The sequence below is a fragment of the Colius striatus genome, chromosome 4, assembly GCF_028858725.1.
Source record: "Colius striatus isolate bColStr4 chromosome 4, bColStr4.1.hap1, whole genome shotgun sequence".
In the NCBI taxonomy this organism is placed as follows: domain Eukaryota; kingdom Metazoa; phylum Chordata; class Aves; order Coliiformes; family Coliidae; genus Colius; species Colius striatus.
The window spans coordinates 93,431,827-93,456,168 of NC_084762.1; the positions used below are offsets into that span (position 1 = coordinate 93,431,827).

General features: G+C 41.2%; 1 protein-coding gene across 6 annotated transcripts in view; it reads right to left on the reverse strand.

The window, feature by feature from the left end:
- The window catches only part of PTK2 (protein tyrosine kinase 2), a 210,350-nt gene that overhangs the window by 104,000 nt on the left and 82,008 nt on the right, over positions 1 to 24,342 (reverse strand). For all 6 annotated transcript variants that reach the window (XM_061994893.1, XM_061994890.1, XM_061994891.1 and 3 more), the window contains 3 exons: positions 18,637 to 18,863; positions 7,728 to 7,894; positions 591 to 678 (listed from right to left, as the gene is read on the reverse strand). In XM_061994893.1, coding sequence (XP_061850877.1) covers positions 591 to 678; positions 7,728 to 7,894; positions 18,637 to 18,831 — 450 coding nt within the window. In that variant the 5' untranslated portion in view covers positions 18,832 to 18,863. The remainder of the gene's footprint in view (positions 1 to 590; positions 679 to 7,727; positions 7,895 to 18,636; positions 18,864 to 24,342) is intronic.

Consider the following 24,342-nt stretch of genomic DNA (forward strand, 5'->3'; position numbering starts at 1 on the left):
CACAAACTGTTTGCTACGCATTAACAATATCTCAGTGTATGAACAGAGACAACACACTGCCCAGGCACTGGAAAAGGTAATCAATAAGTAAGCTTGTGTTTCAATTTTCAGAGATGCATGAATTCTTAAGAGTTAAGAGCTATTACAACCATTCTAATCCACACTCCTCTAAAAGATGTGTCCATGAACTTTTGGTCTTGTCAGTCTAAAAGTAGATTAAAAATATTTAAGGGAAAATATTTAAGATTTAGGTGCTTAAAAAGCCTTCCATGGTTGTGGGGAAATTGCCCATTAATTTGTTCTTGCAAGAATAAAGTAATTCAGAAATTCAACAAACTGTGAAATTAAGAAACCAAGTGAACAACAGTAAATGATACCTGAGATATAAAGACAACTGCAGGACTGCTTTGTTCCTTTACCACTTCTCAAGGAGAGAGAAGACTTGGGCTTCATGCCTGATGTGCTTTATATACGCAACCTAAACTTCACCAATTTCTATTTCTAGGGTAATATGTTACCTGCATAAACAAAACCAGAATTCTCCAAATAGATGCCAGCTAAAGAAAAAAACCCAGTAGAACTGAACATACCTGCTGATAGAAAAAATTTAGAGTTGGTTTGTCCTCAGTGAACTGGTTTAGAAACCCCTTTGGCAAATAACGAATTCTCAATTCATATCTGAAAAGGAAAAGAGAATGAAACTGATGAGACAAAACAGTAATTGGTATTTCCTCACAAATTAAAGACATCTTCAAATGTTCTTAAACAGAATGATACAACCAAAACAAAGTCTGAAAAAGAAGGGAAAATTTCCTCTTTTGACTACTCAGAAACTGAAACTGGAATGCAATGCCTAATGTTTCATAAAGATGTTAATGATCTTTGTAACAGACACAAACAAAACTCTGCTGCTTTCTCAAAGCTTCAGTGAGGGCTAAAGCATAAAGACGCAGCAGATGAGCGATCAGGTCCAAATCCGTGGGAAGGGAGGCCACAATTAGGTGATGACAGCAGAGATGCTGCCGTAACAACTGACACAACACCCAGGAACAGTTTTTATCTTTGGTTCTCAACAAACATGGTACTTAAAACACAGAGTGGAAACCAGTACTGCTCCCCAAGGAGCCACATCCTACAGACCACACAAGCTCACTCTTGTAAGCTTACTCAAGAAACATGACTCCAGTCTTTCTCTGATCAAATGCTCCAATATTCAGCTTTGAATTGTTCCAAAGGTTTTAAAGGGCTTTCTCTGTAAAAACATTTCTTACTTCCTTATTCATCAAGATGTATCTAGAAGATGAATTTTGAACCTCTTGAGATTCAACAAGGACAAATACAGAGTTGTGCATCTGGGAAGGAACAACCCCATGCACCAGTACAGGCTGGGGGTCAAACTGCTGGAGAGCAGCTCTGCAGAGAGAGACCTGGGAGTGCTGATTGGTAATAAACTGACCATGAGCCAGCAATGTGCCCTCGTGGGAAAGAAGCCAATGGCATCCCGGGATGCATCAAGAAGAGTGTGGGCAGCAGGTCAAGGGAGGTTGTGCTCCCCCTCTGCTCTGCCCTGGTGAGGCCTCATCTGGAGTCCTGTGTCCAGTTCTGGGCTTCTCAGCTCAAGAGGGATAGGGAAGTGCTGGAGAGAGGCCAGTGCAGGGCCACCAAGATGATCAGGGGACTGGAACATCTTTCATAGGAGGAAAGGCTGCGGGAACTGGGGCTGTTTAGTCTGGAGAAGAGGAGACTGAGGAGGGATCTCATTAATAATTACAAATATTTAAAAGGTGTTTGTCAAAAGGATGAGGCAACAGTTGGGGTTTTTTTTTGTGTCCAGTGATAGGACAAGGGGTGATGGACAAAAGCTGGAACACAAAAAGTTCCACTCAAACATAAATAAAACTACCTCACTATTTCAGTGAGGGAGCCCTGGCACAGGCTGCCCAGGGAGGGTGTGGAGGCTCCTCTCTGGAGGTTTCCAAAACCCACCTGCATGTGTTCCTGTGTGACCTGATCTAGGTGGGACCTGCTTGAGCAGAGAGCTTGGACTAGATGATCTCTAAAGGTCCTGTCCAACTTCCTATCATTCTGTGAAGAGCCGAATAAATCAGTTTTCATGTGACAGTCACATTTTTCAAGTGAATGTTGCACCACGCAGTGAAGGAGATTCAGAATTAGCTTTGAATCATTAACTACACCAAATCTGTATCTCTTCTCAAACCTTAAACTTCTCCTTCTGAACCTTGGATTTTGTATTAGTCGTCCTACAGCCCACAAAGTCTAACACATACTGTACATTTCCTCCTCTAACACATTCCTGCAATGAAATTCTGATAATAAATGCCCTCACTCCTTTGGGTGTGCCAATGTAGCATAATTACACAACTCCTCACAGCCCTTCCCAGAAATAAGTATATTTAACAAACTATTCATGATTGTAGGAGTAAATATTGCAACACTTTAATTTGTTGGTTTCAGTAAGACAAGAACTTCTTTTCAGCAAGTGATCTGGCTGCCTGCAATCAAGACTTATGCAGAGATTTGAGAGAAAGTTACTAGGAGTTACTGCTACTCAGGATTCCACTTTGCTTTGAAAGAACTGCAAATATACTCCCCTGTTAGAAATCAATAAAAGAAGGAAAACATTTATAAACTGGAAACACATGGACGTACAGTGTAACCAGGAAAACTTAGAATGAAGTTTTGTCATAGTAAGGCAAGTTTATTTCAGAAAGGAAAATGTACACTCAGTCCTGTGCACAGAAAACACAGCCTTAACCACAAAAAAAAGAGACTTCAGAACAAATATTGACTGGTGGTCATCTCATACTTCATCTTCTCCTACTTCTCAGACATCCTGTAGGCCAAAAATCAAGAGACCATTCAGGCCTGAAGAAAAGCATGTGGAACTGATCTCAGAACTTCAGCAGCATACATACTGATCTAGGTAGACCAGGATGCAGAACACATACTCTCTGGGATTAAAAAAAAAAACATAGGAAAAGCAATCTTTCTCCTTTACAGGGACTTATTCTCTTAACAAAGGCAAACCAGCTTGGCTGGTACAGTCACTGAGAGTGACCTTCATTACTTATTTATAACCTAATCTCTGACTATACCTATGGGAACGAAGAAGCTGACTTCTGAAGGCCAGTGCAGGGATGGGCTTGATTTTCAATATCCTCTAAATCTCCTGTGTTTGAAACACAGCCAACTGATGAGGATGAGAAATCACTTTCTCACAAACCAGCTGATGATCACTTCCCTGATGTCTGATAAAACCAGAAGGCTACTATTCCACACTTGCTGCTCTGCACTGACACTGTGCTATAGATGCTTCCACACACACTGACACATGCTACAGGCCTCCACTCAGATCTGCATCAATAGTTAAGAAGCTGTATGGTGAAGTGACCTGTCCACAGAGTGGCTCCTGAGCACTTCTAGAAGCCTTCCCTTGACTAACAAGCAGTACTTTGGCAGTTGGTGGAGCCAATAGAAGAAAGTATGATCCAATTTTGTGACACTGCAGAAATCATCTCACTGGTCTCAAACACGTAGGTTTCTACAGCAGGTTCCAATTCAGTTTACATAAGCAGACAAGTAACCAGAAAGAAGATGGGAACAAGAAGGGCAGAGCAAGGAGGAGCCTTGTGTTAGCTTAATGTACTGAATCAGCTCACTGAAGGATTAAACAAGCACTAACGGTCCCAGAAGAAAAGGAAAAGGACTGGATAACTGGCAGCAGGAGAAGGCAGACTGTGGAGAAAAGAGGTACAGAGTTGTTAGATCACCTTAGTCAAATCATAAAATCATTCAGCAGGTGGTCTGGCCTTTGTGTCAGTGCCAAGGCTTTTGTATTCCAGCTATCAAAACTTACACCAAAGGACTGCTATGCCCTGGGGGGGTCTCTTGGAGCATCTTCTACCTGTTAGAGCCAAAGCATGAGTGTCACCTGGTTAAAGAGATCTGCTTTACCTACAAAGTTTCACTGTAGAACCTGAAGGTGTCTACTCTGTGGGCAACACAGTGTATACCAAGACAAAAAAAATTGTTACTTGAGCCTCTTGATGTTTCCTTTGTAGGATAAAGAGCAGCAGGCAGAGTAGTGCTGTGGCATGTACCATTGTTAGAGACAGATGCTGTGACTGCTGTTCAAGGCTCAGTATTAAAAGAGAAATGATGAAGGTTGATGCTGTCTATGACTGACGAGTCCCACATCCTGCTAACTCTAGTTTACCTAGCTGTGCAGAGGTACAAAGGAAGGTTAAGGAGGAAGGTCTTTCATGTTTCTCCCTCATGCCCCTGGAAGCATCCAATCATTAAAATATTGATAATATTACTACAAGAGGAATTTCTTCATTAAAATGTGAGTTTAACACATGGTTTGCAGCATAAACACTAACAGGAATCCTGAAGCAAACAAATCCATTCTTTATTGCCTTCCCATTAGAAAGCCCTAGGGGTTGGTTTGTATTTCATTGGTCACCTGGGATCACCTCCCATGCACAGGTATACAGGCCTTGAAACAAGACAATTCTTAAGAACAACTAACAACTTATACTCCTGTAAGATAACCCTAACAGCAGTTGTGTAACTGGAATTCGGTAATGAATAAATCTGAGTGCATTTCCTAGAATTACAGAATCATAGAATGGTAGGGGTTGGAAGGGACCTTTACAGAAAACTACAGTTATTCTAAAGCAATTGCAAGGAATTACATTCAAATTGTACAGTGCTTCTCTAGTCCTATTAAAACCCAAAGGAATAAGACAGTATTGCTTAAAGTTACACAAATTCCAGAATACTTATTCCCTGAACAAAGTACTACAAATATATCATAAGCAGTTCAAGTAATTGTAACTCTGGTCGTTGTTGGCACCATCACTTGGACACATTCGGAATTTTCTGACACTGGGTGGAATTTTCTTCATTGCAGATTTAAATGGAAGAAGGTCACTTGAAATAGTTTACAAGCATGAAAAGCTGTGGGAACTGGGGCTGTTTAGTCTGGAGAAGAGGTGACTGTGGGTGGATGTTGTTAATATTAACAAATATCTCAATAGTGGGTGTCAGGAGGTTGGGGCATCTCTTTTTTCTGTTGTATCTAGCAACAGGACAAGGGGTGATGGGATGAAGCTGGAACACAAAATGTTCAATTTAAACAGAAGGAAAAACTCTTTCACTGTTGAGGTGAGAGAGCCCTGGCACAGGCTGCCCAGGGAGGGTGTGGAGTCTCCCTCTCTGGATGTTTTCAAAACCTGCCTGGATGCATGCCTGTGTGACCTGATCTAGGTGACCCTGCTTCTGCAAGGGGTTGGACTGGATGATCTCTAGAGGTCCCTTCCAACCCCTACCATTCTATGATTCTATGAACACTCTTAAAGTAAATGTAGAGTGAAGATGCAGGGGTACATTCAACACAATACTTCTATCTGCCTTTAGTGCCAATCTTTTTTCTTTGTAGGAAAAAAGTATTGAGTCTCTACTGATTTTTACTCAAAACAAACCAACCAACCCACCACAAGATAGTTCAAATCTTGGCCATCTCTTGCAAAACAGACTTTTTATAGCAAGAAAGTCAGACTACTACACAAAAGCAAACGTTGAGGATGTGAGGTGAAAAAGGCTCTTCTAGTACGCAATGATCTCGTGTTCATCTCTCGTAAGTGATGTGATCCACTGGCAGTTTGGTAAAGGTAAATTATCTTTGTACCTGCAACTGAACTGTTCACCATAGGAAGAAGAAAGAAAATTACAGGTGACAGAATTTTGCATGACCTTGCCCCTAAATCTGCTCTTCCTGAGCTCTGTCAGCTATTTCTCCCCTTCACCAGCCCATCCTCTGCAGGACTATAAACAGCACAACACCAAACAAAACTGAGTATAAGAGAGATATTTTATTCTGGTAACTTTTGTGTACAACCTACTGACAATCAGTGCAACTTCCAGTATGTGGATAAGCCCAGGAGAACATCTGACATCTAATTTCTGAACACTGAATACACAGCCCTTTTCATTTCAATCATTAAAAAAATCGCCATCAAAAACCCCACAAGAGGCAGTTACTGTTTTATTAGAACTATAGGAAGCTTTTGACTTAAGAACCATTCTCCCCCTTTGCTAATCTAAATGTTTTTACAAGTGCTGTCATATGATCTTAAACACCCTGTTGTTCTGGTATTATAAATAGGACAGCAGTGTTTTGATTCTGCACAGCAAATCTCCGGGGGTTTAAAAGGTACGTCAGGCTGCATATAGTCGATAAAACACTAAATGCCACTCTGGAAACGTATTGAATTATTTACATCTTATCATAGCACTTTCAGGAGGGTTTTACACAATTTCTTTACACAGGCTTCAAAATAATATCTACCTTTGCTTTTAAAACTAATTAACTTTGTTCTGAGACGTGTACAATGCAAGTTGTCTTGTCTAATAAACATGGAAGTGACACTTGTATACTATCTAACAAATTTCCACAGCATTCATTATTCACATCTTATATACAGCATTCTTATCACAGAGAGGATTCAGGAATCCCTTAAGCTGTGATTTCACAGGATTACCAATGAAGAAGTTCTTGTGAGGCACAGGAAAGACAACACTGCTGGACATCCCAGACAAAAATCACCACCATGCAGAGAAGGGAATGTCCAACATTTCTGAAACTTTTAAGTTTTAAACATTCCTAATTTGCTCCAATTTGTTGGATTTGTTAAAATCAGGTGCCTACAGAAACATTTATAAACTTAAGATTGCCAACTGGGACATCTGTCAGTATATAACAACATCATTTGCAAGAAATTAAGAACAGACTACTGACAAGAATTCTGCAGAAGATACATCCAAGTCTTTAAGCTAACCAGCAACCTCTGCACAAATTGTGGTTCTCAACATATTTCACAGAAAATCATGCATGAAACGTGCACCATGTAAGCACAGTACACTACTTTTTGGTGTTCCCACATGAGTTTAATACTCTATTTGGTTTAACAACAACACTGAGCTCCCAATCTTCTCTAGTGGAGCACCGTGGTTTTCTGCTAACAAATGTTAGTTTCCTCTTCGTGTTTCTACCAGGAAAGTGGACAATTTTTCCTTTCCACATCCTGTTGTGAAACTTTTAAGGATGCAGCCAGGTTGTTCTCAATGATAGTACAAGGGGCAATGGGTACAAGCTGGAACACAAGAGTTTCCAAAGAAACATAAGGAAAAACTCCTTGCCTGTTGAAGTGAGGGAGCACTGGCAGGGGCTGCCCAGATGGGCTGTGGAGTCTCCTTCTCTGGAGACATTCCAAACCCACCTGGATGAGTTCCTGTGTGACTACTCTAGGTGGTCCTGCTCTGGCAGGGGGGTTGGGCTGGATAAGCTTTTGAGGTCCCTTCCAGCCCTTAATATTGTTACTCTGTGTGATTCTGTGACAAAACCGGAGATGGGGCTGGCTCACTAGATACATCACAAATGTTGCACATTTTCAAGAAAAAGGACAAGATGCTCCTCCTAAATCCCACCTTAGAGTGATCTGTTCTCCTCAGTTTCCAAGAAACCACTTACAACAACAAAACCCTTTTAAAGCAAACAAAGCACTGCTTTGTGGAAAGTCTGGAGTTCCCTCCTATCCTTGCTCCACCAGAGGATCTTCCTTGCTCAAGCAAATTAGTATTTAAGACAAGGCAAGAAGACTTCTACAAGTCAATTTTGACACTGAACACATTTATACTCTTACTTCCATTCTTCTGGAGGGTGGGCTAGTTCAAATTTCTCTCTCACATTGGACACTCCCATGTCCAGGTGTAGCCAGTGAACCTCCTCAGACTGCAGATGACTGAGCCGTAACCCATAGCAGGCCACGTTTTTCACTTTGTGACTGTCCACGATCTTCTGAATTATACCCTGAAACAGAGAAACATACACTTCTTACAAGCTGGGAAATGCAATATATATATTTGAACATGTTTAAATATTAGTATGTAATACTCTATACAAAATATTAGGCAATAAATCAGGTGGCACCTTTATTAAGAATACTAAACACGTTAAGTTGTAAGCTACATGTTCAGTGGTAGGTCACATCAGAGCCCCTTGGTTTCCTCTTCACTCAAGTTTTTCCTGAGATTCAGCATAGATCCCTTAAAAATGAGGCAAAAGATGATTATTTGGGAAGGCTTTAAACAAAAACCAAATGTCCTACTTGTTTGTCCTGAGGTAAATGTATTTGAGGATCTCCTGCCTGAGAAAGGAACCTTCCAGTAAAATGATCACAAGAGACTGCCACTTCCCTTCCATGTTAAGCCTTACAAAGGTCTAACAAGCAGTAACTAAAATTCAAATGTGGTAGTAGATCATGGATTAGTAACCCTTCAGGTGCAGTGTGCCAAGCTGTCCTGCTCTCATCCAGATTAGGAAATCAGCAGGAGATCAGAGCTGCTGCCTCACAACCCCGTAGAAGGTAAGGCTTGTCTCTCTGCAAGGCGGCAGATCCCTGCCAGTACTGAGTTTGGAGCTCAGCAGGAGCACAAGCTATCACTGCTCCCAGACACTTCTGTCAGGAATTCATAGTCCTTGGCTTCTGATCCTGTAATGGGCTGAAAATTTCCTACTGAGTGTCATATACACATGTACAAATAGTAACACACAGACGCACAAGTCGCTGATTCTTGCTCAGAACTTTGTAAAACATCAACATGTAACCAGTGTGAAACCAGCACACTCCAACAGCAGCAGCACATCTTCAGAAGCACCCTCTGCTTCAGCACCACTAGCACCTCTCAACACTCTTGTCTTCCTCCATGCCCAGGAGATGGACATCCACTGATAAAGTAGGTAACAAGCCCAAACTTGAAGGAGGATGGACAGAGCCAGCAAAGCATGTAGGATGCTTGCAGACTGTACCATGTGGGAGGGAGAGACTTCAAAATACATGGGGAAATCAAAGTTTTCAAGTGGCACTACCAACTGGCAGCAACAGCCAAGTCCTGGCAGCCAGAAGGTGTCCAAAGTGTCAGGTCAAATGTCTGGTGCAAAGGAAAGTAACCTCCCTGCACATACACAGTAAAACAACTGAAGGAAGAACCACAATGGCCACAGAAGGATGCTGGGAGAAGAGGCATCACCAGGCAAACACAAACAACACTACCCCCAGGTGCTCTCCCAGTCTCTATTTTTATCCCAGTGGATTTCCTGAGCAAAGCACTGCTTCTGTCACACACTAACCTCCAGTGAAACTCTTCCAGTTATTCATCCCATCTCCTCTTAAAGCAATTAACTTCTTGCAGCTTTCGCCAGCAAGTTCCAAAGGTCTGTTATCAGCTCAGTGAACAGTTTTAAATCTGAGTTACACTTATTGAGTGCAGTGTATAAAAATTGGTTAAGTTAGTTTCTTGCCAGTATTTAAGGGTCTTTGTATAAAATACTGTAAAGAAAACAATTAATTGTATCCTAGGAAACACTTAACAACCACCAAGTCCCCTCAGAAGTGACAGAGGCACATTTAACCTCTTCTTCACCCAAAGGACAATCTGCTTAGTTAGTCAAGCCTAATATTTTGGCAGGCACGCTCTCTAAAGGGAGCACTGCCAGCTTGTCTATATGCATGCAAACAGGAGATATCCATTCATTCCCTCTCTTTCTGCACCCTGCACGGCATATACAACATGCAGCATTTGTTTTTGGACATCCACCCCTTCCTCTGTCTCTAACACTGTCAAGTTGATAATGAAAATGGGGATATGTGTTCTTAAATGATAGTTATTCCTGCTGTGATAAGAAATGGCTTTGGAAAGAAGAAACAATACAGCAAAATTATCTCTGACCATGAACGACCAAGAATACTGATGCATAAGGCTCAGCTGAAAAACATCAGTATTTACTCAAGAAGGAATTAAATTGGACATCTCAGAACTCTCATTTTCAGGTTGGGATTTTGAAAGTACTGAAAAACTCAGATGTCTTAACTCCCACAACAGCAAGGGAGATTTTTAAGCCTCTATCATTTTTATACTATCAATCCATTCTAAGCCTATCATAAACCCAGAAATAAATAATAACTTAGAAGTAAATGTATTCTTAAATTATATAAGGAATCACTCCAAGAACATAATTAATTAGCAAGGAGTACATACTGCAACCCAAGAACAAGTCAACTCTAACCTAAATGTTAAGGAGTTAGTAGTACTGGTGCAAAGGAGGTCAAGCATAAATGTTTGAAAACACATTCTAAAAAGTCATGTATGCCCAGAAAGGAAGAAGTGATGCTTCATATAAAACAAACACATCAAGTGGCTTCTCTTGTACTTTGTTTAGGAATGCCACAGAGCTCATCCAGATGCTTAAGAAAACAAAGCTTGAAATCAAAAACCAGAGAAATAAGGGAATGTGCTGATTAAGACACTCCAAATAGCTGGTCTGCAGGGGAAGCCTCTCCAGTATTTGCTTATTTACTTTTTTCATTCATAAAGCAGAGAAGTTGAGTTTTGAAACATTTAGTGCCACACCTTCAATCAACACAAACCACAACAGCATGGTTGGTTCATTCAGCAAGAGAAACTCTCACCAGGGAAGCACAGCATATAAACACTGTCCTGAGTTCCCATGCAGCAGGACAGCATTTGTTTTATCTGGCTGCTATTTGCAAACAGTGTAAGATTGATCTCCCAGACTTGCACTGGCACCACAGCCCAAGTTGGGTCAGTGTATGTAGTAAACAACATGCAGAGGCTTCCTCGGCTTCTGGACAGCTTCCACAGACCAAGGGGAGACGCTTGGAGTATCAAACAAAGCCACTGCCATCACTCCAGGATGGGTGACAGCTTCTGTCTTTCATGATCCAAACGTGAGAAGCAGTGCCAGAAGCATGCCTGATGTTTTTTCTGGTAGTGATCAGAATGCTTAATCAGAAGTCTCCAGACCAACAATTTAACTGCTTAACCACTGCACAATAGCGACTCAAATACCCTGCTGAGATATGTCACGACAATCTTTTAACTTGAAGCACAGCCAAAGAAATCTGAAATTGCTCCAGACCCTGACCACAACCAGCCTTTCAGCTCAGGAAGCTCCTCAGATGCATTCTTAAACCAAAACCAGGTAAGGAACACTGAAGTTTCCATCTGGATTACAAATGTATGACCTCAAATTAACCACAGTTTAAAATAATCAGGAGATCTTGACTCCAACAGAAACCTGCTCCAATGCAAGATCTCCCTTTGGGTGTACACAAACTTCTGTGGGGAGTTTTCATGTGTCTGCTGTCATTCTCATAAATATCCTGCAAATGTAAGGGAAGCCACACAATCATCTGCCAGTTGAGTGCTGTTTACTCTCATCACATTTACTTTATTTAGGTTTCCAGAGCTAACATTTACATCCTAAACAAAAAATAGGCTAGTGCAGCTGAGCAAAAAGAGAATGGGAAGCTCTTAGAGCAGTTTCCTAGTGATAATATTGATAGGTCACCTTTAACCCAGAAGGAAGGGGAAAGCAAAAGAGCTTTTCCATACCTAGAAAACTGGGTAGTGCTCATTTTTAGACTAAAGCATCCCGAGATATTCAACACAGCTAAATTGAAAAATAGATTAGTATTTGTCCTAAATAAGGAGAATGTGTCCAAAAATAGAATTTACAGTACAGGGTATTTAGGAGGCTGTGGAAAAGCTGAAGACACATCTGAGAAAGACTAAAAGGCACAGTATAATCTAGACTCTCACAGTATGTATCAATAATACCTTGTGCTATTGTGAATGAGTGGAAGTGAATTGCTTGCTTGTAAATTAACAAAGCTGTGTGCTACTAAGAATAAACTGAAGTTGGAAAAATATGCTCCCAGTGTGACCAAAAAACTAATTCTCTATTTAGTAGCAAGAATAAAGTATATTGCACTAGAGAAAGCCATTAGGTAGCACCTCTGACACAAGCACACAGTGTTCACGTTTGTAAACCCCTTCAAATATGTCAAAAGCTATTTACGTACCAAGTAATATGGCTCCTGATGACAGATTTAGATGGGGAGGTTAAATGAAAAGCTGGACAAAGTAACCTGTGAGATTTGGTCCACATCAATTTACAATTTCCATAAAGGAAAGCCTCAGAATGCCCCTGCAACATCAAAATGCAGGTTGTCCTCTGACAACATTATGTCAGGCATTTAATGAGGGAAGCCCACATCCCTCTTTTCCTCATTACCATGCTACTTTCTCTCTTCTGCACTGATCCAGTAAACACAATTGTATATCACATGATAAACCAGATTGGGGAATTAATCTAGCTGAACATCAAATCCACCTAGATCAGGTCATACAGGAACACTTCCAGGCAGGTTCTGAAGACTTCCAATAAAGGAGCCTCCACACCCTCCCTGGGCAGCCTGTGCCAGGGCTCCCTCACCTCAAAGTGACAGAGTTTTTTCCTTATGTTTAAATGGAACTTCTTGTGTTCCAGCTTCATCCCATCACTCCTTTTCCTGTTGTTAGTTACCACAGAACAAAGTGCTGACCCAAACTCCTGACACCCACCATTGAGATATTTGCCACTATTAATGAGCTCCCCCCTCAATCTCCTCTTCTCCAGACTAAACAGCCCCAGCTCCTGCAGCCTTTCCTCCTATGAAAGATGTTCCAGTCCCCTGATCATCTTGGTGGCCCTGCACTGGACTCTCTCCAGCACTTCCCTGTCCCTCTTGAGCTGAGGAGCCCAGAACTGGACACAGGACTCCAGATGAGGCCTCAGCAGGGCAGAGTACTGAGGGAGAAGAACTTCCCTTGACCTGCTGCCCACACTCTTCTTGATGTCCCCAGGATGCCATTGGCCTTCTTGGCCACGAGGGCACGTTGCTGCTCATGCTCAGTTTATTATCACCCAGCATTCCCAGGTCTCTCTCTACAGAGCTGCTCTCCAGCAGGTCAATCCCCAGCCTGTGCTGGTGCAGGGGGTTGTTCCTTCCCAGCTGCAGGACTCTGCACTTGTCCTTGTTGAACCTCAGGAGGTTCCTCCCTGCCCAATTCTCCAGCCAGTTGAGATCCCACTGAATGGCAGCACAGCCTCTGGGGAATCAGCCAGTGCTCCCAGTTTGGTGCCATCAGGGAACTTGCTGAGGGTCCCTCTGTCCCCTCATCCAGGTGGTTGATGAAAAGGAAGGAAAAAAGGTAAAAGGTACCTATTTTCTAGCTCTTTTACTAGATCAGGAAGGATTTAATACATTTCCCCATGTAACTAACTGACATTAGAAATCTGTGCACTCCAACCTGCTTCTATATATGAACAAAAATCACACTGCCTCAAAGCACATGTATTATTGTTTACATGTTGAAATTAGATGTGGATATGGAACCATTGCACACAGCATTTTCCTTAACACAAAAAATATTTGCCTGACATGTTTTGAGCCCTGATAAGTGTTCACAGGCTCCTTCCACATAACTTTGCATCATCAGCCTGCCACCCTTGTACTAATTATCATAAGAATCCATCTTAAAAGAGAAAACCAATAGAAAAAAAGTTTCTTATGCAATATATTTGCATTCTCCTTTACAGATAGCAGCAGCTACATTGGAACAGCCCTACCACATGCCTACTCCCTTGTAACTCTTCAAGCTATCTGCTTGGTTTAAGAAGAATCAAGAAGCACTAAGGCATATCTGGCCCATTCGGCAGTTGGAAAGCAGCGTGTTCAAGCTGTCTACCAGCTAGTCAATCAGAGCCTGTACCATATAGACCAGCTCTGTGCCAGACTAGTCACAGCATTCACTACCTCTCCTGCAGACACTGGACCACAATAAGCCAAAAAGAAGAGTCTTGGAGGACAGAAATGAAGGCGAATGGGTCAAATCCTGGCTAGAAGTCTTGTCAGTGACTGAGGTCATACTGACATGCCTCTTACTCAAGGTAAGCAATATCCTTCTTAAGTGTTTAGAAACCAGGAATAACGCTGCAATGGATGATGAGGGATGCCCATAAACAAGGCTTTAATACCACACTGCATAAACAGGCATTTCCTTTCTTCTCCCAGTCTCAATTGTGTCAGTCTGTAACCCCATGCAGTTAACAAGACTGCAGAACTTATTTAGATTCTAATCAACACTAAACAATCCTTTGTTTTAACTTGGGCTGAGTTTGACAAACAGTCACAACACCTATGCCAGAACAACTATAGTGGTAGTATGAGAAAACTCACAGCAGGAAGGAAGCTGGCATGGATACCAGAAGAAATACTTGTCCAACTAGGGTATCATTTCAAATGTAGACATTTACACTAGAGGCTCTTTGCATTCCTGCAGCACAAACTGGATCTTTAATCAGATTCTCAGGTCTATTGCATTACTGGGTTAAAGTACAGCAACATAACATGGACTGAATGGGAGTGACAAATGGAAAAAAGTAGGTAACAAACACTTACACAGTTGTGCAGTTTAATAAACTTCTGTGGTGATGTCTTGGCTGCATGTGCTTTAGCCCTTTTCCTCCTAAAAAGGTGAAACTGGGGAACTAACTGGAGTACACAATCTCATAACCCTGCACCTGTGCATTCTATGCATGAAAAATAAGATTGTGAAGGTGGGTAGGGAAGCTGAAGAATTTGCTCTGGTCTTTGTCTGTGATGAAGGGATGGGTGACAGCCAAGGCATGCCCCTTGATTTCTAAGGTTTTTTTTGAATTACATATATCCTTATCCTTAGCTGAAGAATGTTTTCCTATTTCTCTTCAGCTTTTTGCATTCTGACTGTGTCAGCACTCAAGAACCTGACATTACAGGGTGGTACTGCCGGGAGAAAAGACATCTGAATGATCACTATAAGCTTTATCAACAGCTTCCAAACATACTTCTCTAACTCCAGAATTAAGGACAAAGCTGAAAACTAAAAGTGTAAATGTTATCTCTATCCAGTTCATGTTTTAGGCAGTCTTACAAAATTGCAAGATAACAAACCTCTATGAAAATCAAAGACATCAGGCACGTCTGGCAATAATCTGGTTTGAGATTTGTGGGGTTTATTTCCACATCAGTAACACCATCTTTACCCTTCACAACAGCTATTCAAGAATCAAGGACACATTTTAAGGGATAGAAGTTTAAAAAGCTGTAATGGATGCAAGCTGGGAATGCAGGGCAGGGAGCAGAACTGTACTTCACCAAAAATCACCTATAAGGGCTTATTTTCAAAAAAAATCCCCAGCAAAGCTGAGTTACTTGTAACTGCTGATCCAGATGCACTTGAGACCAAAGAAATTCCATCTCGGCAACACCCACCTCCTTGCATGCCACACCTGAGGCTGGGAACAGGGCAGAGCATGCCCTGCATCCTCTCCAACCCCCAAGCCTGGAAATCCCTCTTTGTGAGTATGCACGTAGACAACACATCCAAAGGAAGCCATACCAAGGTAAATAGAAATGACAAACAACCTTTCTTTCTGTGGTAAATCCATAGCTACCTACTAGGCAGTCACAGCAGGAGACAACTGTTTGCACAGTCATAAAAGCTTTTCTTTTGGAAAGGAAGCATGTCTTTGCTATAATACCAAGGAAAAAAAGAGTAAAGAAAACATGCCAGTTCTTTGAAATCCAAAGATGAATTTCCAAGAACTAAAAAGCTGCTGTTGAATCCACTGCACAACACAAACTCATCCCTTAGAGGAAATGGCTGTCTTTGAGGGACTAAATCCTTCCAGAATTACCAGAGATTCCCAGCCAGAAGTTCTCCTCAAAGCAAAGTCTATGTATAGCCACACTGCTGTCTTGGTTACTTCTAGTCAAATAGCAAGGAAATCATACCCTTAGTCTGGTCACTTAAGAGACTCTTACAGCAAGGTAAGTTTTTTCATCTGAGCTTAATATCATGTGGTTATTACTGAAAAAGCTTTCCCCCCATGATCAAGGGTTTGTATGTAAGGTACATGGCTGAAAAGCACTGCTTCCACTCTACGCTTACAAAATCATAAAGGACTTTTATCTTTTCTCTTTTCTTTAAGGAAAAAGGACCTTTCCTCACTCTTTTGACTGTCAAAGTTCCTTTCCATTGAGAAAGGCAAACTTGACTTCATCAGAAACAGTGTAAATCACAAATCCAGAAAGAAAATTCCACCCTTACTTTCCCTTGGTATCAGTACATTCTACAAAGTCCTCTGCTTTACCAGCAGAAATATTAACTGTCTTTTTCTGGAGGTTTCAGATCAAGTTTGAGTTCCTTTGAATGCCAGAAAGGTTCCTCAGCTATCATCCCAGAAGATGTGCTAACTAGGGAGTATTTTTGAGAAACCTTCCCCCCCTACCAGCTCTTTTCCTTTTAATGGCAAAGCTGTCCCAAAGACCTTAAACTCTAAATATTCTTACAGAGATCCTTGGAAAAAAGCCAAAAGTCACACCCAGCACCAATATCCCTCTTAGTTTGTAATTCAGAAGAAATGGAAGCCCAATTCCTGACCATCCCCTCCAGGAAAGGAAGAGAGGTGTAAAGGCTATTTTAATTTTAAATGATTCAGCTTGGTGGAAGAGCAGTTGTTCCAGTGGAATGCAGGCTTGTACTCAACAACAGTTTACTGTTTCTAAAGTAAATGTCAAGACATGGTAATACATCAGTGCTGGACCTTTACTACAGAGCACCTGCACATTCAAAAGTCATTGTCCCAGCTTAACAACATAAAAACAGCACCACAATTGTTAAAAGTTTAAGAGCCACCCATCACATTTTTCTCCATCAAGAAAAAACAAGGCAATATCATTACTTTTAGAAACAACCATCCAATTAGATGTGTGTATAAGGAAAGCTAAAAATTAAGGCAAGCCCCAAGTAACTGCTACTTGCTTGTTCCTTTAATCTTGTGTTTATAAAGAAACATGGCATGTTGTTTCTTCAACCAAGGATAAGTAGGTCTGCAAATTGAACTCAGCACTAACTTTCTCACAAGGAATGTAAGTTTGGGATCCTTAAAGCCCATAACCACAGGTATTTCTGAGCTTGAGAAACCAGAGATGTAATCTCTGCTTGTTTTTCAAGTTTCTACATACTTGGAAACATAACCTCAATTTCAAGTACAATGTAAAGAACCCTGGACATTCATCTGCAGTTGATGTTTGCAAGGAGTTGTGGTTTAACCCCCATCAGCAACATACTGACTTACTTTCTCTCTCCTTGTACTAAGCAATACAGTGTATGAAACCAATCAATTACATTAGATATACTAAACCACTATACTTAAGCCAGAGACATTCCAAAGGGCATTCAAGAATCCTATCTCATATAAAGTAAGTGTGTGCTACTGTTAATGATTTCTGTTATACCTCTAACCTGTCCACTCACCAAGTTATCCCTAAAGACAGATGTGAGCTTATTAAATTTACAAGAGACAAATTTTCTGATCATGACCAATGAAAACTCTTGAATTTCACAGGTCTACTCATCACTGTCACAAGATCTGCTCCCCTCAGGAATGCTGCTAGGTCTTTTTCACATGCAGCTACGTTAGAAAATAAACAGTAGGAAAGGAAAATGGTCAAAACTCTTTGGTGTTTTTACATGGTTTTGTCTTGCACAAAGAAAACTTAGCAGTGTGCAGAAGGTGACAACAGGTCCCCTTAATTCTGACAACTCTCTCCCTTCCACAGATTGCAATCAAGTCTTTGTAGTAGAATTTGCCTTTCCGTGCAGAGAATACGAATGTTGGAAGAACCGAATGTTGGAAGAACCGAGCAGATGGGAATCTGCTCCTACAGCAAGAACCTCACAGAAGATAACAACCCCACACACCACCTACCACCAAGCAAGATTTTGCTCTTGGAGGCTAATTAAAAAAAACCAAGCAAACCAACAAGTTTTAAAAGCATTTGGCATGTTAAATTGAGCTTCATTTCAGTCTAAATACTGCAACACCTAAAAACCGGAAAGAATAAGCATAGCAAGTGGTAAAGGTCTCAGCATTCAAGAGAATGTATGCATCAGAATAAAGACTGGTTTTTCATGCATACACAAGGTTTCTAAATGTAAGATTACAGATAAGTAGAAGTTACTCTTAAAAAAACCCAACCCTTTGGTTTTTTCTACGTGGACTAAGTGAAGGACTTTGTACATTGTGCAGAGAAAGGACTCCTCAGCTCAATTTCCCACATTGTGGGGGCAGAAGTTTCCAAAGAATACTATTTCTTCTTTAAAAAGTCATGTACACATTACATGTAAGCATTTAAAACATGTAAATATACACATCTTACATTTAAATACAGTAGAAGTTACTTGTTTTTAAAAAAACATGGTGTGATTGTCACCTTCATCACAGCTCTCAGCCCTGCCATGTGGTACCACACAGGCTTTTGAGGAATATAAAAGTGGCAAAAGTCCATTGACAGGCATCAGTGGTGGTATTTAGACTGATAACCACTGGTCCAAATTTCACCTTTCTCTTCCACAAAAATGGGAAGAGTTCTCATTTCTCTAAGATAACACACAGTTGTATATCAGCTTTTCTTGTTCACAAGGAAAGTTGGTACCATTTAAGCTTTGTCTGAAGTTACTCAAGATATACCACAGATGAGGCCTCTTTTCATATAAACCAGAAGACTTTTGTTTGCTTCCAGCCTTTTACTTCCTATTTTTCAAGCATGAAGTTAACACTTTACCTAAAGATGACATGAGAATGGCTAAAACCAGACTTACTCGGACATCAGTAGCATCTCCATGCCGGATAATGCTGGCCCACGTTGTCGGTTCACTGCTGTTTTCAAAGTAGTGAAAAACCTTTAAGACTCGTTCCATGGCCCCTGGGGAACGTTCCATCCCAGTACTGAGGTGCGTCTTTGCACTTGAACTTGGTGTATGATTCAAGTTTGGATCAAGGTAAGCTGCTGCCATGGTTTTGCTAGATGCTAGGTATCTGTCATATTCTAGGAAAGGGAAACAAGAAATACATGTTTTAGTTAAAGCTGAATCTTGCACTGATTCATACGAAGCATTTACTGGAAGTCCATCAAGACTTTTAGTTGCTGGTTTTGGAGTCTTCTCCTATAATAGCTACACATGTATAAACATCAAAATCCTCTCCAGGTAACTAGAGAAACTGCAAGTCCTCTGGAGCAAGATGATTCCAGTTTGAACATCACGATCACTATCAAAAGTAGTATCTTTAGCAAAACTTCCTCCTTTAGTTTCTCAATGCCATGTCCCAGGCCAAAGCCTTGAAGACCAAATAGTGCCTTCAACAGGAGTTCCCACCCCTATAATCTGCAGAGTCTGGTCTTGCAACAGCCTCTAAAGATCTGTGTAAGGAAACCCCGACAGCCTAGTCACCAAGCTGGAGGCTCTCCACTAAGAAGCTGCACACCAACATCAGGCTCTCCTTTTTAAGGCTAAGACCTGGCACATCACTCACTTTGTGCTATTTTGAGAACCAGTGCGACTCAAAACCATCCAGAGCTAAATTCATTGTTCACTGAGGAACTATTAAGACGACCACTGCCCATCCTCTCATCAACTACTAAGTGGCTAGGTTTTATCATGGCCTAGCTCAGTTTCAGAGTGAATTTGTCTGGTGGCAAAAGGTATGGACCATGGTACAAGCATGTATCTCAAAGTAAAAAATCACCTCTTGGCTACTGCTGTAAATTAGTCAGCCACAAGCAGATGGTGTCTGAGAAATCAGTGCAGTACTGCAAGAAAAAGAGCAAACAATACCTCCTCCCTCGCTTGACACAGTCTCAAGCATCATTCCAGTCTGCTGGCTGCAAAGAGCAAAAAACTGCAGGGCTTTGCTGCAGGGCTTGGACAAGTGTACAGAGCTTTCTGTACCTCCTCCTCACAGCAAGCAGCCACTTGGGAGGCAGTTTTGGAAATGTGGAGATGTTAAAAATAAAATAAACTTGTTCCTTTTTGGCACAGTACTCTAAATGCCTTTGTGGTAGTAAAGCTGGCCTGCAAAGGGAGTTGTGAGAGAGTGAAACTGCTTCAGAACTGCTACTGAATGTCCGAGCCTGATTTTACTTCACTGCAAGGCAGAAGAAACCAACACATCCATGCCTGGCAGCCCCTCAGCAGAGCTTCAGTCACCCACCTGCCCCCCCTCACAGTGCTCTGCTGACCTCCCTGACAACCAGCCCAGGAAACCATCAGGAAAAAAACAGAGAAGGTGATTTGTTTCTCAGGGTTGGCATTATTTTGTACCACAGCTTCCCGAAGTTGCCACAGATGATAGAAAAGCACAGGGAAGAGAAACAGAAGCGTTTGGAGGTCAGGGGCAGGAGCAGCAGTTAGCCAGTTCACCAGGGATGTCAAACCACATCATGAGGTCAGCTAACAGGAATCTAGCACAGACAATATCAAGGCTGGGAATCTTCTGACTATAGATAACAACCTTTGCTAGAGGCTAAAAGAGAACTTGAAGTTTAAACACAACATTGTTTCCTTTGTCTTTTGGGTCTGGGCTTAAGAAACAGCCCATCTGCACAGCATGTCTTCACCTCTTGAATAAATGGCTGAATTGTTTTTATTCAACAGAACTGTAACAACTTAGAATTGTCAATCCTGGGTCAGACAAAAGGCCTCTAATGTCCTGCCCTCAGGGAAGATGGTAAGAGCCAGCCAAGGAGACACTTTTCTCAAATATTCCTGAGTGTCTGACCCTTGAGGGACTTTCCCCACCTACTAAGGCTAGCTTGGTTTCACATCCCCGCTGCCTCTGCCTGAGAAGTCAAGAAAGCTTTATTGCTTTTGTATCTAGCTTTATTGTCCTCTTTTTCTAGCAATCAATGCAAATGTATTACATCGATCTTATGCATACATTAAAACCTTTTCTCATATCTACACCAGACACAGACTTGAAAACATGGGGACCCCTCAGCAATGCATCTCTTGACTTAGCATCAAAGGAGCTTGCGGGCTGTTTTGATATGAACTTGGATTTGAAAGCTGAAGCAGGTACAAAAATCTCCCCTGGTGCAGACTCATACCAGGATGACATGACCTTACATGCTCCTAACTGCAGGGCTTCTCACCTGTAAGGTCATAACAGCCATCCTGAAACTCTACATGTCTGCAGGGTGGGGAGTTTCACCAGGACAAATTCAGGCAGAGAGAAGGCCTTCTACAGTGCAACTACTAGGAATGAAAGGGCAGTTTTCAAGCTCAGACATGGGCCACTCAACCTTCTATAATACATCCTGCCTCCTTCAGAATGACCTACTTTATCCTCAAAGTAATTTCACTAAAGGAGAACTAAAAGGAAGCCTGCCTTAATATTCATTTTCTGTATTCCATCCACTTAATATGCATGTTCATCAGGTTTTATTTGGTAGAAAAGGAAGAAGGAGAAAAGCTACAGGAAATACAGAAGCAAGCATTTACAAGATGTCTGACCATAGACTTAATGTGGACAATCTGCATCTTTTGGGATTTGCAGAGAAGAAAGTGATGTCTTTCCTCACTCTCCACATACAGAAGTGCTTTCAGTGTTTGCCTGTCCTTTGACAACGTGCTCCCTATCCCATTTTCTTTCATATTCATTGTGTTGGGGAATAAAATGCAGAATGAAACAAATTGACCATACTAGGTACAGGGTATTATCAGTTTTCACAAGGTCTTATGGAACAGAGGGTTTTAAAGGTAAACCAAAATCCTACACCAACAGAAAAGCAGTTTTCCTTCAGAATTGTTCATTGTTTGGTTCTTTACAACTTCTATTAAAAATCTCAATAGCTACTTTATGAAGCACCTAAAGAGCAATAAATCTGATAGCTCAAGGTACAGAAGGCTTTCAAGCAACCTGGTCTAGTGGAAGGTGTCCTTGTCCACGGCAGGAGGATTGGAACTACACAATCTTTAAGGTCCTTTCCAACTCAATCCATTTTATAACTCTATAAACACATACCATATCTCTGGTTATGGATCTATTAACATTTCCATTAAAACCAGAGCCTGGGTTTGAAATGTGACTGTAAAACTCTGCCCCAAGCCAAAACTTTGAAAAACATAGTTGCCCTCGCTGTAAGGTTACACAACTACTTTACAAGACCTGCTTGGTTGTATTATGTTACCAAAAAAAAGCTAAGATTACAAGACCAGGTTGCCTATCTGGACTCTTCTAAATTCAAACCAGACTGGCTTGTAACCCTGCCATTGCAGATCTCAGTTTAACAGCTCAGCTTCAGTCCTCTTGGTGTTAAACAGACAAGTAGTATGCTACCATATAGCAGAAACAGGCTACAGACAGCTAAAAGAAGGTAGATACAAATACCTGTAAGGAATTTCGTTCAATGAGGGTTATGAGACACTGGAATACGTTGCCTCATCACTGGGGATGCCTCATCACTGGAACTATTCAAAGTCAAGTGACTGATCTACTGAAAGATGTCCCCAGCCATAGCAGTGAGGGTTAGACCAGATGACCTTCAAAAGGTCCCTCCCAACCCAAACCATTGTACGACTCTTAATTGTGTGTGCAGACTTAATCCTGCTGCATTTTACTAGAGCCTGCAGTGAAAAAGTGAGCTGGGGCACATGCAGACTCATGGTCTGAAACCATGTGTGATCAAACTTGTTTGTACATCAAGTCATGTGCCAAGTCGTGTGCCTTGGAATTTCTGAGAGTAAAGAGTAGTACTTTAGAAAAAACACACGTTTTTCTCAGTACCAGAAAGACTTATTCCAAGACTGGTTAGAGGAATAAAGCAAAGCAATCCAGGTCTGGTGATATTTAGAGTGTCTGCCAAGATGCTACAGTTGTTATCAGACTACGATGCATGTTACCATCCAGATGATTTGCTACGCTCTATTGGGAAAGTGTAAGGGAGATGGTTAAAGGAGATGAGAAGATTAAGCTTTTCAGGCACACAAAAAGAAACAACAATCCCAAAAATCAACAATACTGCACTTCACAGTTTCTCAAATCAATTAAGGAAGCATTGTTTACCTTTTAGTGCTCCTTTCTGGTTTTATGCAACTCCATTTTCATTACCTGAGTACTAGTTACATCAGGAAAGTATCATAAAAGTAGTTTTATTTTCCCAAAACCCCACAGAACTTTAAGGTAACTAAAAGTCATTTGCTGCTCAACCTGACTCCTGCTGCCACATCTTACAAGCACTGTATATTCCACACATTTACTCTCTCCATCAGGAATAAAGTCAATATTAAGACTTCCAGTAGCACAATTAAAGTTTAAAGTCACACTTCCCTATCAACTCTGAGTACTTAGGAATGAAATCATTTCCACTAATGAGAAAGTACAAAACCATACAAAATACATAACAATTAATTAAAAACTGAGTAATCAACTGATAGAAAAGTTAAAGTAGTCTCATAAGGGAAATCGTTTCAATGTCAATATCACCTTCAACATCATCAGTTTGATAATACCTTGAAAAGAATGAAAAACTAAACAAAACTGTTCCTCTACTGGAGTTTGCAGATGGCCAAAACCAATTCCTCAACAACTTCTGTTACAGTGAACCAATTATTCACATTGTGACTTCACGTTGTCCTTTGCACATGTTGTAACGATATAAAATGTTGCTCAACCTGCATCTTCTGATCCCCATCTCTGTCTTGAAGGCATCAACATCTATGAGCCAAAGGCCCTTCCAGACTGCATTTCTCTAAAATAACTTGGTCCATCTCAACTCAAACCTACAAAAATATGCAACAATCTATCAAATCTACTAAAAATCTATCAGAACCTATTCAAAATACATTAAACATCTAGAGTTCATTTCTTTCTCTGGTCTGGGTACAATAATTCCCCCAGACTTCAAGTTATAGATATTATTAAAAGAAATTCAAGTCTTTAGGTTACTTACATGGTCAATAAACAATGCTGCTCTTTACCAGACTGATTGGCTGGAAAGCAGCTTTACAGAGAAGGATGTGAAGGTCTTGCTGGACAACAAGCCAACCATGAACCAGCAAAGAGAACCACTGGGTTGAGGGAGATGATCCTTTCTTTTACTGAGCACTGATGAGGGGCACAGGGAGTGCTGTGCTCCCCAGTCACAGACATATGGGCATAATGGAGACAGTCCAATGAAGGACCATGGAGACAACTCACAAACTGAGCATCTGTAATACAAAGAGAGGCTGAGAGCTGGGATAGTTTGGCCTGAATAAGAGATGCCTCAGGCAGATATTACCAATGTGTATAAATACCAGTGAAGACAGAGCCAGGCTGTTCCCAGTGAGGATACAAGGCAACAAGCATGAAGTGACAGGTAAGAATTCCCAGTTAAGTGCAGGGAAAAGCTTTTGCTCTGTACAGGCAGGTGAACACTGCAAGTTCACCAGAGAAGCTGTGGTACCTTCATCCACGGAGATATTCAAAGCACGACCAGACACAGCTGTGGTTCACCCCCAGCAAGGGGTTGGACCAAATCATCTCCA